Source organism: Pleurodeles waltl, chromosome 11 (assembly GCF_031143425.1).
Source record: "Pleurodeles waltl isolate 20211129_DDA chromosome 11, aPleWal1.hap1.20221129, whole genome shotgun sequence".
Taxonomy (NCBI): domain Eukaryota; kingdom Metazoa; phylum Chordata; class Amphibia; order Caudata; family Salamandridae; genus Pleurodeles; species Pleurodeles waltl.
This window is the reverse complement of record NC_090450.1, coordinates 877,425,804-877,442,171: the sequence shown is the minus strand read 5'-3', so window position 1 is coordinate 877,442,171 and position 16,368 is coordinate 877,425,804. Positions and strand designations below refer to the sequence as shown.

The 16,368-nt window shown below is 46.5% G+C and overlaps 1 protein-coding gene across 9 annotated transcripts in view; it reads left to right on the top strand.

Annotated features, from left to right (window-relative positions):
* The window catches only part of UBE3B (ubiquitin protein ligase E3B), a 342,871-nt gene that overhangs the window by 171,698 nt on the left and 154,805 nt on the right, over positions 1-16,368 (top strand). For all 9 annotated transcript variants that reach the window (XM_069214750.1, XM_069214746.1, XM_069214747.1 and 6 more), the window contains 2 exons: positions 8,291-8,390; positions 9,898-10,017. In XM_069214750.1, coding sequence (XP_069070851.1) covers positions 8,291-8,390; positions 9,898-10,017 — 220 coding nt within the window. The remainder of the gene's footprint in view (positions 1-8,290; positions 8,391-9,897; positions 10,018-16,368) is intronic.

Below are 16,368 nucleotides of genomic sequence, written 5' to 3'. Positions count from 1 at the left end.
CATTAGAAAAGGTAAAATCTCCCTTTTCCAATGGTACCTCTGCCCAGTGGATCCCTGTTTGGAGATCGCCACAGGAGAGCTATCCCCTCGCAGGGATCCACCCACTAGACACCAGGGACAGGCAAGCGGCCCCTTGGCTAAGGGCTTGTGTTCCCCTTCCATTATTTTTATATTTAACTTTCTTCCCACTCTTGGGGGTAGATGAGGGCATTAACCCCTGCATAAAGCCCTCTAGACACCAGGGATTATTAATTGAATAGGTTTGTAGGGGTAGGGGCTTCTCAGCATGGGCATAGCCATGCCCCCACTCCAAATAAATGTGGAAAAGGTCTTTCTACCTCCCCTGGAAGGCAGTGAGGGTAATTATCCTAGATATGCCCCCCAGGTCGGGGGCAGAAGCCAATTAGATGCCAGGATTTGTTTTTAAATCTAGTGGTGGGGGCTGCCCCACCCCAGATAAATGGGGGAAGTCTTTTTGCTACCCCGGGGGGGCAGATGGGTTTAATTAGCCCTGATCTGCCCCAAAGAGGGACAGAAAGCCCTTTAGATGCCAGGGAAGTTTTTAAGAAACACATATGGGGTGGGGGCTGCCCAGTATGGGCATGGCAATTCTCCCACCCCTACTAAATGGGGCAGAAGTCTTGAGGTTTGCAGGGCATTGTTGGTTTAAAAAAAAAACTCATAGGATCCATGCAAGTGACTCCATCCTGGATTCCAAGTGTTTTTAAAAGGGTGTGGCTTTGTTAGTTTTCCTAGGTGCTGGTGGCAGAGCCAGGGCCCAAAACTACAGCAAACCCACTTTGAAAAAACAGGTCAGGTTAGATTGGAAAAATGTGATGTATCCATGTTGCATTTTGGACCATTTCATGTCGCAGGCAGTAGGCCTACACGCACAAGCGAGTTGCCATTTTTATTGGAAGTCTTAGAGGAATGCTGGGTGAATGGAAGCCTGTGGCTCCTCGCAGATTCCAGACCTCTCCATCACAGAAATGTGAGAAAAATGTGTTTTTTAGTCAAGTTTTGAGGTATGCAAGGGATTCTGAGTAAAACAACCTGCTGAGAATCCCCGCATCCTGGATTCCCCTTGGTGTCTAGTTTAAAAAAATGTACAGGTTTGCTAGGTTTCCCTAGGTGCCTGCTGAGCTAGGGGCCCACAACCCACAGCTACCCACTTTGTAAAAAAAAAAAAAAAAAAAAATGTCAGTTTGAGTGGAAAAATTGATGTATCCATGTTGCGTCCTGTTGTTGGCTCTAAGCCTACCCACAGAAGTGTTTGTATTGGAAGACTTGGGCAAATGCTCAGTGGAAGATTCCAGACCTTTCCATAACAAAAATGTGAGGAAAATTACTTGTTTTTTTTTTGTCAAAGTTTGAGGTTTGCCAGGGATTCTGGCTAAAGCCACCTGGCAAGAGCCATGCAAGTCACCCTATCCTAGATTCTCCTAGGTGTTCAGTTTTTAAAAATGCCCAGGTTTGCTATCTTTCCCTCGGTCCTGGCTAAGCTAGGACCCAAAATCCACAGCTACTCACTTTCTAAAAAACTGACCAGTTATTCCGCCACCTGGTGGTTTGGTCTGGAATTTTTCCAACTTCTTACCTGTTCTTTAGTCCTTTCTTTATTTTCTGTTTTTGTTGTTGGGCGTCAACGGATCTGCCCATTTGGTGCTTCCTGTTACGCTTTATCTCCTCCTTCGGAAGCTCCCACCTTTTGTCGCCATCTTCTTGGTTGAGGTGGGTGAGTTGTTTGCTTTAGAATCCAGAAAATTCTTCTAGCTACAAAACTACACCTACAGGTAAGAAACTGTTAGTTTTGCATGATTAATCTTTTCTAGATATACATGTATTGGAATAGTCAACATGCTGTGCTTGGGCTGAAGAGGGACTTATATGTGCAAATAGATGTTTTAGTACCTTCTGACCCACCTGAGCTTCTTTACTCATTTGAATGTCTATGCAGTAGTGTTCTGTGAAAGTGTGCGTGGATGACCACGTGGCTACCATACAAAGATCATGTAATGGTGTGTTTGCTAGAATGGCAATGGTTGCTTCTTTCTTCCTTGTCGAGTATGCCCTTGGGTTTGAGCTACATTTTTTGTGGATCCATTCTCAATACAATCCTATCCTTTTGAATTTGTATATATGGTTCCTGGATTGTAAGAACTTGTATTTTGCGCACTCTCCAAAGTGGGCACCAAAAATGCTATCTTTAGTGTGAGTCTTTTTGTGAGGTTTTGCGCAAGGGCTCAAAGGTTGGCTTCATTAATTGAGGTAACACCAGATTAAAGTTCTATGCAGGTGTTGGTACTTTCGTTGGTGGTGCAATTCTTTTTGCACCCTCTGGGAATCGTTTTATTACTGGTTCTGTAAAAACACTTCTCCCTACGTGTTCCTGTGTGTACGCAACTACTGTATCTAAATGTACCTTTAAGGAGGAATATGTTAATTTGCAGTGTATCAGATTTGTTAAGTATTTTAGCACTGTTGATTCCTTAATAACTCTATTTTCAAGCACCATACAGAGTATCTTTTCGATTTAGAGAAGTAGCACCTTCTTGTTGTTGGCTTTGTTGCCTAGCTAAGTACTGCCATAATCTTTTTCTGATAGTTTTAAGTGTCCAAATTCTATGTCCTCAGGAACCAGACTGTTAAGCTCAGGGCTTCTGGTTCTAGGTGAAAAATGTTCCCTTTTTCTATAGATATTAGGTCTTGTTGTATGCACAGTTTTTTAAAATTCCCTTCTGCCGTGTGTATTATTTCTTAGAACCATGTATGTCTTGGTCACTTGGGGGCAATTAATATTAGAGTCATTATGCTTCTTTTGCATTTGTTGATCACCCTATGTAATAGTGGTATTGGGGAAAAGCAGAAGCAAATGTCCCTGACCACTTTATCGACAGAGCATTCTTCAGGGACTGGTGGTGAGGTTGACTGGATGCGTAGCATTGGCAATTTGCGTGTTCTGGTGTTGCAAAAAAATCTTTTGTTGCAGTTCCCCACTTCTGAAAGATCTTTTTGAGTACTTTTTGATTTAGTTCACATTTGTGGGAGGAAGTTTCCTGTCTTCTGAGCATGTCCATCTCTCTATTATCCTGCCCCGGCATGTCAGTCACTGTTAATGGTATTTTCCTTTGTATGGTCCTATTACAGAGATCTTAGGCTAGCTTCGATAACTGAAGGGATTCTGTTCCCCCTGTTTGTTGATGTAAAACATTGCTGTAGTGTTGTATGTTTAGATTTATACTGTTTTCCGTAATAACTGCTTCTGAAAGGCTTCTAAGACTAGGAATACTGTTTGTAGTTCTAGGATGCTGTTGTGTTTTACTGCATCCATTTCTTTCTAAACTCCTCTGACTTTAAACGAGTTCATATGTGCTCCCCACCCCATATGTGAGGCGTCTGTTTTAATTGTTACTGATGTAATTATTTGCTGACATTTCATGCCTTGATTTATATTTGACCTGTTCCACCACACTATTTTCTCCTGTATTTTTTGTGACAACTACTAGATCCTTCCATCTCCCTGTTGCTTGTGACCATTGGTTCAGTAACCATTCCCGAATTGGTCCTGTGTGAATTCTCGCATATGGGATTAGGGGAATGCATGAGACCATTTTCCATAGAAATCTCCCCTCCATGCTCACTGTCAGAACTTGCCCCTTCTGTTAAAGTGGAGTCTCAGCAATCAATGATTGTGTTCTCTTCTCATTGGTAAATACCTTCCCCATAATTGAGTTTATTCTTGCTCCAAGAAATATATTTTCCTGTTTTGGTTTTGGGGATGATTTCCCTAGGTTTATTGTGAATCCTAGTGAGAATAAGGTTTTTATTACCCTCTGTATGTCATCTTTCCATTTTTGATAGGAGTTTGTTCTTACCAGCCAATCGTCTAGGTATGGGTAAACATGTATGACTTGCCTCATGAGGTGGGCTGCTGCTAGACACTTGGTGAAAACTCTTGGGGCTGATCCCGAATGCCAATACAGAGAACTGGTAGTGAGTCTTGTTTGCCACAAACCATAGGAATATTTTGTGCTGCCAATTCATTGGGATGTGTAAGTAGGCGTCCTTCAAGTCTGTTGTTGTCATGTAATCTCCTACTTGTAATTTAGGGATTACCTCTTGCAATGTTGTCATTTTGAATATTTTACTCTGTGTGAATTTGTTTTTGAACCTGAGGTCTAAGCTTTGTCATAAAGAGCAGTCTATTTTGGGAATTAGGAAATAAGTTGAGTAGTTTCCTTTGTTGACCTCTTTCTTTGGGACCTACTCTATTGGCATTTTCCTCCAACAATTCTTCCACCTACTTGAGGAGACATTCTGTTCGTCTTTGGAGTGCATCTTTTTCCTTGGCCCTTTTGTTGGAGGGAATTTTAGAATATCTGTGCAATATCCGAATTGGATTACATTTAATATCCATTTGTCTGATGTTATTTTCCTCTACTGCTGAAGGAATGTTTCTTATTTTTCCCCTTACAGTTGTTGTGAGTAGTAATTGCTCTTCTTTCTCTGTGCCTTTTCAGGATGCTGTCTGTTAGAGGTGTGTTAAATTTACAGTCTCTTGTGCATGGGAGTAAATCCGCTTTTGTGGAGTTGACCCCTTCCTTTGCCCTTTCCACGAAAAGGCTGTTGGTTTTGTTGTACTGTCAACCTTGTCATGTAGAAGCTGATTGGCTGGTTCCTTGAAAGCCTTGATGTGAAGTTCCCTTCTTGAAACATCCTCTCCCTGTGGGCCTGCAAGATGGTGTTGTTCCCCTGCGCAATCCTCCTCAAAACTGCAAAACTCCCATCAATTTAGCAATTTCATTATCCTTTATTAACTAGTTAAGTTAGTCATCAACTGTACTGCGGAACAGCTGTTCACCATTGAGTGCGTTGTTGAGGATTCCTGCTGTACCTCCTGCTTGAATCCTGAGAGTCTTAACCATTAGTGTCTTCTTAGAGTTACTCCCATCATCTTTGCCGGCTAGATGTTTCTGCTGCATCCAAAACAGAATTTAAACATGTGTTGGCGTTGTTGTTGCTGTAATCCACTTAGTGTGGTCCTCTTTTTCGGTACTGGTCTGGGAGCTGCAATGACTGAATCTGCAGGGTCTGTTCCTTTCATATATGCTGGATCTATTGATGAATGTTTGTATTTTTTCTGTGCCCTTGGAGTCCAGCTCCACAAATAGCAGGTTTTTCAAAAGCTTTTCTTCTCTGGTCCAGGACACTAGGGGCGCATGGGTAGGAATTGGTTCCTGGTTTGCTAAGGCATTAGGGTTTCCACAAGAAAGCAGGATTGTGGCTTTTCTTCGTCCAGGTGTACCCCATACTTCTCAGCTGCATGTTTAATGACTTGATAATACATGCCTATATCATCATGGGGCGGCGAGGGCCATAAGGGGTAACTATTGTCCCCTTCTTCTGGGGAGTCTGTATGTAGATCGTGCCACTGCTCAACATAGCTTCTGAGCCCAGAAATGTTTCAGCCAGCTGTTCCTCCCCCTCCTCATAGAAAAGCTCTTCTCCCTCCTCTGGAGTAAGGAGAGGTTACATTTCTTCGACCTCTTCCTCCCTGTGTTCTTTTGGCATCAGTGTCTCCTGGGGTATGTGGAACCCCTTTAGGCTTTCGACAAAATCCCTCCATTTCGTGCTCGAGACGCCTTTTCTTTCACTATATCTCCTACCACCTTTTGTTCAGCAACGAGACTTGGTGTCTTCCTTTTCGACCTCAGAAAGTTTTTTGAAGACGTCTCGGTCGTCAGTCTTCGTTGTTCTGCTCGCGGCCTGTCTGTTTTTGATGTCGAATTGGCTTTCCCTTTACTGTCTTTCAACATCTTGGATTTGTCAAGTCCGCCTCCAGAGACTCCTTTTTTGGGATTTGTAGGGCTCTTTTTGTCAGGTGTGCCTGTGGTTGGCAAGCTCTTCGATGCTGAGGCTCACCTCAATGCCCTTGAGTCCAATTTACATGAATCGGGCTGTTTTTTTTCCAGTGCCTTCGGTTTCTTTGTTTTCTGTGTCACCTGACCTTCGACGTCGAAGATCTTTCCTTCGACATCCAATATCTTTCTTTCTGCTTCCTCTGCAATATTGTACTCCTCTTCTCTGGAGAGGCCCAGGTCCCGTTGGGTGCCTGTCCTTCTGGGAGAACTTGTGGTGGCAGTTGTCACAAAACTGGAAGGGTGTCTTCTCCATTTAGGCCTTTCAGAGAGCCCCCTAAATGAGCTTTCTCAAAAAGTCTTTCTAAACCCTTCTCCGAATACTCCTCCTGTATCTCTTTGTTTGTGATGGTAACAACTTCGATTGGATTTTCAACAGATTTCTGGAATCTCTTCCCCAAAAAACTTCTTCCTTATCTTGGAGCTCCTTCAGCAGACTTCCAGACCCAACGGCAAAAAAAAAAGAATCTGAAGATGGCAACAAAAAGGATTGCACTCTTGCATCCCTCGGTGCCGAGGTCCGGCTGGAAGTCTCACCCTTCGATGTAGACCACTGCTTCAGCACTGGATCCAAAAACATCTGCTCACCCACATTTGGAGTCGAAAGCTTTGGAGCCGAAACCCACCTCAGGGCATTCTAGATTCCGACCTTCTTCAGCTCCATCTAGGCCATCTTTGGAGGAGTTTGACTAGCCATCCTTCAGAGGGTTGAGGAACGTTTAGATGCTGGCCAGCAGAGGATCCACAATCAGGATCGTGGCTAAGCCTGTTCCACCACTTAACCCTCCATCAAATCTGGTGCTTAGGACATGAGAGAGGTACCTCTGCACTGCTGCCTGGGCCTTCCAAGCCTGCACTACTTCCTCTTCCTCCTCGACCTCCCCCTCCTCCACTTCCTCGTCTCCCCGTATTCCTACCTCAGCCTTACTGCCTGATGACTCTCACTCACCACTGGGATCTTCATATTCAGAGGCAGACCATGGTCTCCCTATGATCTCGCATATTTCCCCCGGGCTTCAGACCCTTGGGATGATTATCAAGCCAATTCCCAGCAGCCACCGACCAGGATTTATACCCTGCCAAACCCTCTCCCCGGACGATATAACCTCCTTCCATGAGGTTCTTCACAGGGTGGGTGATTTCCATGTGATTGAGCTCTATCTCCAGCCTAGGGAGGAGGCTTTCTTGCTAGAAACTCTCTCCTCCATGCAGAGGTACCTCCATACTTGCCCATGTTAAAGGGCATGCTCAAGCCTGCTGGGGATATCTTCAAAAAGCCTGTGAAAGCCAGAGTTGTCGCACCCTGCATTGACAAAAACTTTAAGGCTTCTCCCTCGGACCCACCATACATTTGAGGACAGTTACACCTCGATTTCCTGGTGGTCCATTCAGCCAGGATGAGAGCTAATTCCCAAGCCACAGGAGATGCACCTCGTTCTGACTGGGAAAGCAAGAAAATAGATGCTTCTGGCAAGCATTTGGCAGTTCAATCGGAAACAATGGCGCATTGCCAACTTCGTGGGCTTGCTCTCCGGGTCTGATCGCACCCACTGGGAATAGATGGAGGATCTTATCAATCATCTGCCACAGCAATACCGCAAGCGGGGCATGAGTTGTTGTTTCTGGCATGTAGTGCTGTGCATGGGGTCTGTTGTAGAATCTCTAACCTTAATACTTTACTTCGCTTGGTAATCTTTTCTGTATCTCTATGCCCCAACTACATCTTACTATGCAGCGATGGGCATGCGCATTGCATACAATAAGTGGAGTCATCACACCTTGTGATTCGAAAAGCTTTCTTTGAACAAAAACAAGTTACACATGTCTGAATCTAACACTAGATGACAGGAGTATACACAGTATGTGAATCTACAGCAGTACATGCCATGAAAAGATGCTTACAGGGTAAGTAAAATTTTTCTTTCTGAGGCTGCCCCTCATCAGAGCCTCTGGCTCTATTAGCAGCAAAATTATTATGCATTTTCTGAGTGTGTGGTTTTGCCTGTGATGCCACTCTATTGCATAAGAACTAGTATTATGGTGCCCAAATCTCAGAAAGTTATATGGTAACCATGATAAAGCTGGGTTCCCAAGCAGGGTATAAGAGATGGCCACAGCTCTGGGTCTCAAGGAATACTATGCATCTAGCTCAAGCAGTGTTGATCAGTTATCACTAACATTCTGCCTCTTTATCCTTTATCCTCTGTGGCTAGCTAGCATTGAATGGCAATGGGGAGGGTAGTGTTTCAGGCCGTGTCTTTTCTTGGTTGTAATGCATCATAGTAAACATTACTCATTTTAGCAACAGGACTACTCTTCATTCAACTGATTTCCAAAATATTACTTTGAATATGTGTTTTTTTTTCTTTCAGGGATGTAAAACCAAGCCTGCTTTTCCAAGAACTTGACAAAGATAAGAAGCGAGCCCAGTTGCTTTTACAGTACATCCCTCATGTTATCCCCCATAAAAATGTGAGTAACTTCCTGTGTGCAATCTGCTCATTTCATTCTGGATCATTTCAGTTGTAGCCAACAGGATGTATAAGTGATTGTCAATAGACAGCAGTATGTCACTTGACCAATAAAGGCCGATGTTACAGAAGCTACATTGAAAACTCATCACCAATGCCAAATTCCCTACCAAAAACAGTTTGCAAGTGCACTCAGGATGGCGATCTCCCCCCTTGTAGTCCGTCATTGGAGGCAGTTGTTTAATATATTCCTTGCTCACTCCAGCAATTTGTGGGTAGGGCTTTCTATAGGATAGGTAGTTTCTTCTCCTTTTGAATGATATTTATTGACCAGTCCATGAGCATTAGTGTGCAAACCTTGTGTCTGATTATGGCAGTAGAACATAGATGCAACCAGAATTGTATTTTGTGAAACTGTGTGCTTTAAGAATGAAATTAAGACTGATAATGGTGGAAACCAGGGCGATAAGAAAAGAGGATACCAGTCACTATCAACCAGAAGTTGTAATTTCCCAAGCCCAAAGTATGCAGCGCTGCCAGCTTGTGAGCTGGTTTGCGCTTATAAGTGGACAACAATACACAGACATTTTTCTATGTTTCATGGTCAAAAACTTGTTTTCTGGCATCTGTACAAAGTATAGGATGCAAAACACTTCTATACCATTACACCGATGGCAGTCATATTAAAGAGAGAATAGCAAATCATTGCTACTCTCACACAAATGGAGAAAAAACTGAACTTAGAACGTTAGTAAGGGGGAATGTCATGCAACTTCCTAAAGTTGGAAGTTGCAAATAGAAGGCAGATGCATTTAGCTTGCTGCAGTTTTTTTCTTTCTTATTTTTTTTTAAAGTACCAAAGCAAAAGAGCTAAACACCAGCAGAAAAATGAAACACATGTTTGAGTGGTCTCCATGGTTTTCAAAACGGTGGTGAGTGAGTGATCAAAGGTTTCCATTCAGCAAAATGATGCTGTCAGTGAATAGGCATACAGTAGGGTCCCAAATCTACAAAATAAGCACTTCTCATAAAGGCAGAGCTTCCAAATATTGCTGACATCTACTCTAAATATTGAAAGACCAGTGCTGCTCTGTGCTGCAGTGTGAGTTTCATCACATATAAAGCAACATCATTAATAATCCAAACATAGAGACAGAGAACCTAAAAAGGTGAAAATCCTGAGGAAAAGCATTACAGCCTTTCTCTAAATATAACGAGAATACAGGCTTATTAATTTTTTGTTAGTGCCAGATTTCCCTTCAGTGACTGATTTGCCTCCCTTGTTATTAGCAACTATTGTAGAAGAAGTTCCAATGAAATCTTTTACTCTACTAAAAATGTTTGTAATTGCTTTTGACAGATGCTAAACTGTACTATAGAGCCAAAGTTGAGAACAAGCATGCTTGTTTTTTATGTTAACTGTCAATAGACGCGTAATGAAGATGATAGGAATTATTCTTCACTCAGAATAAATTTGAAAGTTTCATTTTTTTTTTTTTTTTTTTAAGAGGGTCCTTCTATTCCGAAACATGGTAACGAAAGAAAAGGAGAAACTTGGATTAGTGGAGACCAGCTCTGCATCGCCCCACGTTACTCACATTACAATTCGCAGGTCTCGTATGCTGGAGGTAAGTGGCTTGCCAGGGCTACAGCTGCACTACAAAATTTGGCTAGTCTTGCCATGCTCTCCTATAGGTAATGCCTATCTGCTTTTCAGCTTTGCACTCAACAAAATATTGAAATAGTGTGCTGCAATGTGAATTACTGAAGCAGTTGACTATTAGCAAATGTATTGCTCTCTGCAGCAAGTATTTATGTTTGGATCGGGCCAAGTTTAATTTGCCATTTGAGCCTATTAATGTATCGTAACATGATGGTTCATAATGCATGGGCGACACTCAGGCCAAACCTAAAATTAATTTAAATGTGTCAGATATGTGCTGTTTGTTGAGCACTATGTCTAGCATGAACCTGATCATAAGTTGTTATTTTGTCAAATTATCTTGTTTCTTGTACATTCCTAAAAGTAACTCCTTAGAAATAATCTGGCATCCCTTCATTAAATCCTATAATGAAGATCTTTGTTAATAAGCTCCTACAAAGGTTTCATCCAGCAGGAAGCCATATCTGCAGGGAAACTTAAATGAGTTTGCCCAGGTTCTCAAAGCATGCACTAGACCCTGTGACTTTGTTTTCTAAAGGTTTTGAAATGGAAGTGCCCATCACATTTGCCTTGTGTAAGGAAATGCCTCCTTGGCATGGTTACCCCCTGACTTTTTGCCTTTGCTGATGCCAAGTTATGATTTGAAAGTGTGCTGAGGCCTGCTAACCAGGCACCAGCACCAGTGTTCTTTCCCTAACCTGTACCTTTGTCTCCACAATTGGCACACCCTGGCATCCAGGTAAGTCCCTTGTAACTGGTACCCCTGGTACCAAGGGCCCTGATGCCAGGGAAGGTCTCTAAGGGCTGCAGCAGGTCTTATGCCACCCTGGGGACCCCTCACTCAGCACAGACACACTGCTTGCCAGCTTGTGTGTGCTGGTGGGGAGAAAATGACCAAGTCGACATGGCACTCCCCTCAGGGTGCCATGCCAACCTCACACTGCCTATGGCATAGATAAGTCAACCCTCTAGCAGGCCTTACAGCCTAAGGCAGGGTTCACTATACCACAGGTGAGGGCATAGGTGCATGAGCACTATGCCCCTACAGTGTCTAAGCAAAACCTTAGACATCGTAAGTGCAGGGTAGCTATAAGAGTATATGGTCTGTGAGTCTGTCATACACGAACTCCACAGCACCATACTGGCTACACTGAAAACTGGGAAGTTTGGTATCAAACTTCTCAGCACAATAAATGCAAACTGATGCCAGTGTACATTTTATTGTGAAATACACCCCAGAGGGCATCTTAGAAATGCACCCTGAAAACATACCCGACTTCCAGTGTGGGCTGACTAGTTTTGCCAGCCTGCCACACACCAGACATTTTGCTGGCCACATGGGGAGAGTGCCTTTGTCACTCTGTGGCTAGTAACAAAGCCTGTACTGGCTGGAGGTGCTTCTCACCTCCCCCTGCAGGAGCTGTAACACCTGGTGGTGAGCCTCAAAGGCTCACCCCCTTTGTTAAAGCACCACAGGGCATTCCAGCTAGTGGAGATGCTTGCCCCCTCCGGCCACGGCCCCACTTTTGGCGGCAAGGCCGGAGGAGATAATGAGAAATACATGGAGGAGTCACTGGCCAGTCAGGACAACCCCTAAGGTGTCCTGAGCTGAGGTGACTCTGACTTTTAGAAATCCTCCATCTTGCAGATGGAGGACTCCCCCAATAGGATTAAGGATGTGCCCCCCTCCCCTCAGGGAGGAGGCACAAAAAGGGTGTAGCCACCCTCAGGGCTAGTAGCCATTGGCTACTAACCCCCACACCTAAACACACCCCTAAATTGAGTATTTAGGGGCCCCCAGAACCTAGGAAAACAGATTCCTGCGACCTGAAGACGAAGAAGGACTGCTGACCTGAAGCCCTACAGAGAAGACGGAGACACCAACTGCTTTGGCCCCAGCACTACCAGCTTGTCTCCCCACTTCAAGAGAAACTGCAACAGCGACGCGTCCCCCAGGGTCCAGCGACCTCTGAAGCCTCAGAGGACTACCCTGCATCTAAAAGGACCAAGTACTCCCGAGGACAGCGGCCCTGTTCCAAAGAAACTACAACTTGCAACAAAGAAACAACTTTTAAAGGACTGCACGTTTCCTGCCGGAAGCTTGAGACTTTCCACTCTGCACCCGATGCCCCCGGCTCGACCTGCGGAGAAACAACACTACAGGGAGGACTCCCCGGCGACTGCGACCCTGTGAGTAGCCAGAGTTGACCCCCCTGAGCTCCCCCAGCGATGCCTGCAGAGGGAATCCAGAGGCTCCCCCTGACCGTGACTGCCTGCTTCCAAGAACCCAACACCTGGTAAAGACACTGCACCTGCAGCCCCCAGGATCTGAAGGAGACTGACCTCCAGTGCAGGAGCGACCCCCAGGTGGCCCTCTCCCTTGGCCAGGTGGTGGCTACCCCGAGGAGCCCCCCCCTTGCCTGCCTGCTTTGCTGAAGAGACCCCTGGGTCTCCCATTGAAATCTATTGCAAACCAGACGCCTGTTTGCACTCTGCACCCGGCCGCCCCTGTGCCGCTGAGGGTGTACTTTTTGTGCTGACTTGTGTCCCCCCCCCGGTGCCCTACAAAACCCCCCTGGTCTGCCCTCCGCAGCTGCGTGTACTTACCTGCTGGCAGACTGGAACCGGGGCACCCGTATTTCCATTGAAGCCTATGCGTTTTGGGCACCACTTTGACCTCTGCACCTGGCAGGCCCTGAGCTGCTGGTGTGGTAACTTTGGGGTTGCCCTGAACCCCCAACGGTGGGCTACCTTGGACCCAACTGTGAACCCTGTGGGTGGTTTACTTACCTGCAAAACTAACAAATACTTACCTCCCCCAGGAACTGTTGAAAGGTGCACTAAGTGTTTAGTTTTAAAATAGCTTATTGCCATTTTTGCCAAAACTGTACATGCTATTTTGCTGATTTAAAGGTCCTCCGATACCTGAGTGAAGTACTTTTCATTTAAAGTATTGATTGTAAATCTTGAACCTGTGGTTCTTAAAATAAACTAAGAAAATACATTTTTCTATATAAAAACCTATTGGCCTGGAATTGTCTTTGATTGTGTGTTCCTCATTTATTGCCTGTGTGTGTACAACAAATGCTTAACACTACCCTCTGATAAGCCTACTACTCGACCACACTCCCACAAAATAGAGCATTAGAATTATCTATTTTTGCCACTATCTTACCTCTAAGGGGAACCCTTGGACTCTGTGCATGCTATTTCTTACTTTGAAATAGTACATACAGAGCCAACTTCCTACATTGGTGGATCAGCGGTGGGGTACAAGACTTTGCATTTGCTGGACTACTCAGCCAATACCTGATCACACGACTAAATTCAAAAAATTGTCATTAGAAACTGATTTTTGAAATTTGAGGTATTTTTCTACATTTTTAAAAGTCCTGCTAGGGCCTTGTGTTAGTCCATGTTAGCATTTCTTTTAGAGTTTAAAAGTTTTGTAAAAGTTTGAATTACGTTCTAGAGATAGTTTTAGATTCTTAAAAAGTATTCCAACTTTTAGAAACATAGGCCCTCATTCTGATTCTGGCGGGCGGCGGAGGCCGCCCGCCAGAATTCAGCCCTCCATAATACCGCTCCACGGTCAAAAGACCGCGGAGGGTATTATGAGTTTTTCCCTGGGCTGGCGGGCGGTCTCCAAAAGACCGCCCGCCATGCCAGGGAAAAACTCCCTTCCCACGAGGATGCCGGCTCGTAATCGAGCCGGCGGAGTGGGAAGGTGCGACGGGTGCTGTTGCACCCGTCGCGTATTTCACGGCAGACAGTGAAATACATTTTGGGGCCCTCTTACAGAGGGCCCCTGCAGTGCCCATGCCGTTGGCATGGGCACTGCAGGGGCCCCCAGGGGCCCCGCGACTCCCCCTCCCGCCATCCGGTTCCCTGCGGGAGGAACGCCAGGAACTGGATGGCGGGAGGGGGAGTCGGAATCCCCAAGCCGGCGCAGCAAGCTGCGCCGGCTTGGAGGATTCCTTGGGGGCATCGGGAAACCGGCGGGAGACCGCCGGTTTCCCTTCTCTGACCGCGGCTAAGCGGTCAGAATGCCCCGTGGGGCACCGCCGGCCTGTCGGCGGTGCTCCCGCGTGCCGCGGCCCTGGCGGTTCTATACCGCCAGGGTCGTAATGAGGGCCATAATGTCTAATACAGAAGAGTTAGTGATGGAACTCAACCTCACCCCTTACCTGCATCTTAGGGTGTCAGAGTTAAGGTCTCTCTGTAAAATCAAAAAGATAAAGGGGGTCATTACAACCCTGGCAGACGGTGTTAAAGCTGCGGTAATACCGCAAACAGGCCGGCGGAAAAAAAAGGGAATTATGACCGTGGCGGAAACCGCCAACATAGACAGCCACTTTAACACTCCGACCGCCACGGCGGTACAGACAAGCAGCGCGGCGGTCACTGCCAACAGACAGGCGGAAGACAAAGTACCGCCCACACTATTACAACCCACCAATCCGCCACCTTTTCCGGGGCGGATTCACCGTGGATAAAAACATGGTGGAAACAGCTTTTGCAATGGGAAAACGCTCACCTTAACACACTCCACGAGGAAGGAGGCCACCATTGAGCCGGAACTCCAAATACTCCCTGCGCTTGTCTTCCTGCTCCTCTACGAACACCAGCAACGGCGGCGCCGAAGACAACGGTGAGTACTGCACCTACGACATAGGGTAGGGGGGAGGCAAAAGTCACGGACACACACACGCCACACCCCCACCCTCAACCCGACCCTCGCACACTACAACACACACACCAATGCATTTCCAAACATCACAGTAACAACCCCCAACCCCCTGGAAAAATGCAAAGACAAAACCAAATTACTTGAACCATTGTAATGTATCCAAATACAGTAAGCTCATATATACACATTCCAAATATATACATCATGATTAGTAGTGCAGGTATGCACAATTCAATGTCCGTTGACCACTGGGCCCACAATGCATGGGCGAGGCCCACACTAGATACCTGTCCACAAACGGAGAGAACACTGCAGGGGCATCAGATAGAAATACAACAGGCACCTCAGGGGGAAGGGAAGGGGGGGGACCTCAGCCGGATGACAGCACCACGCCAGATCCACGACGGGGCTCCATGCCCATTGATGTATCCTGGGGAGTGCAAAGCCACAGTCTCTCAAGTCTCTACAGTGGGTGGGTTGCCCACTGTACCATCCTGGGGAGTGCAAAGCCACAGTCTCTCAACTCGATAACAGTGGGTGGGTTGCCCACTGTTCCATCCTGGGGAGTGCAAAGCCACAGTCTCTCAAGTCTCTACAGTGGGTGGGTTGCCCACTGTTCAATCCTGGGGAGTGCAAAGCCACAGTCTCTCAAGTGGATAACAGTCTCCACTGGTTCTGGAGGGGGACTGGCGCCCAGAGTGCTTCATCCTGTGAAGGACAGACAGAGTGGATGCAGTTCTCCACTGCTTCTGGAGGGGGACTGGTGCCCAGAGTGCTTCATCCTGTGAAGGATTCAGGTAGTGGATGCAGTTCTCCACTGGTTCTGGAGGGGGACTGGTGCCCAGAGTGCTTCATCCTCTGAAGGATTCAGGTAGTGGATGCAGTTCTCCACTGGTTCTGTAGGGGGACTGGTGCCCAGAGTGCATCACGCTCCCCGTGACGGTCCCAGTTCTGTCACTGTCTCAGCTGCACATGGGCTAACGATGCTTGAGTTGGCGGTCTTTTCCCTGTTCAGAGGTGCTTGACTTTGCAGTTTCTGACCTGTTCAGCGGTGCTTGCCATGGCGGTCTTTGCCCTGTTCAGCGGTGCTTGACTTTGCAGTTTCTGACCTGTTCAGCGGTGCTTGCCATGGCGGTCTTTGCCCTGTTCAGCAGTGCTTGAATTTGCAGTTTATGACCTGTTCAGCGGTGCTTTGCCATGGCGGTCTTTGCCCTGTTCAGCGATGCTTTGCCATGTCGGTCTTTGCCCTGTTCAGCAGTGCTTTGCCATGGCGGTCTTTGCCCTGTTCAGCGGTACTTGCCCTGTTCAGCGGGGCTTGACGTTGCTGTCTCTGACCTGTGCAGCGGTGTGTGGCATGACGGTCCCTCAGTGCCTAGCGGGTCTGTGGCTGCCGGGGCCCTCCAGGGCACTGACGCAGGCGGTGGTCTCCGGACCAGTGACGATAGTGCTGCCCTCCTGGGCACTGACTGTCGGTGGTCTCCAGACCAGTGATGATAGTGCTGCCCTCCTGGGCACTTACTCTGGCGGTGGTCTCCGGACCAGTGACAATAGTGCTGCCCTCCAGGGCACTGACTTTGGCGGTGGTCTCCGGACCAGTGACGATAGTGCTGCCCTCCAGGGCACTGA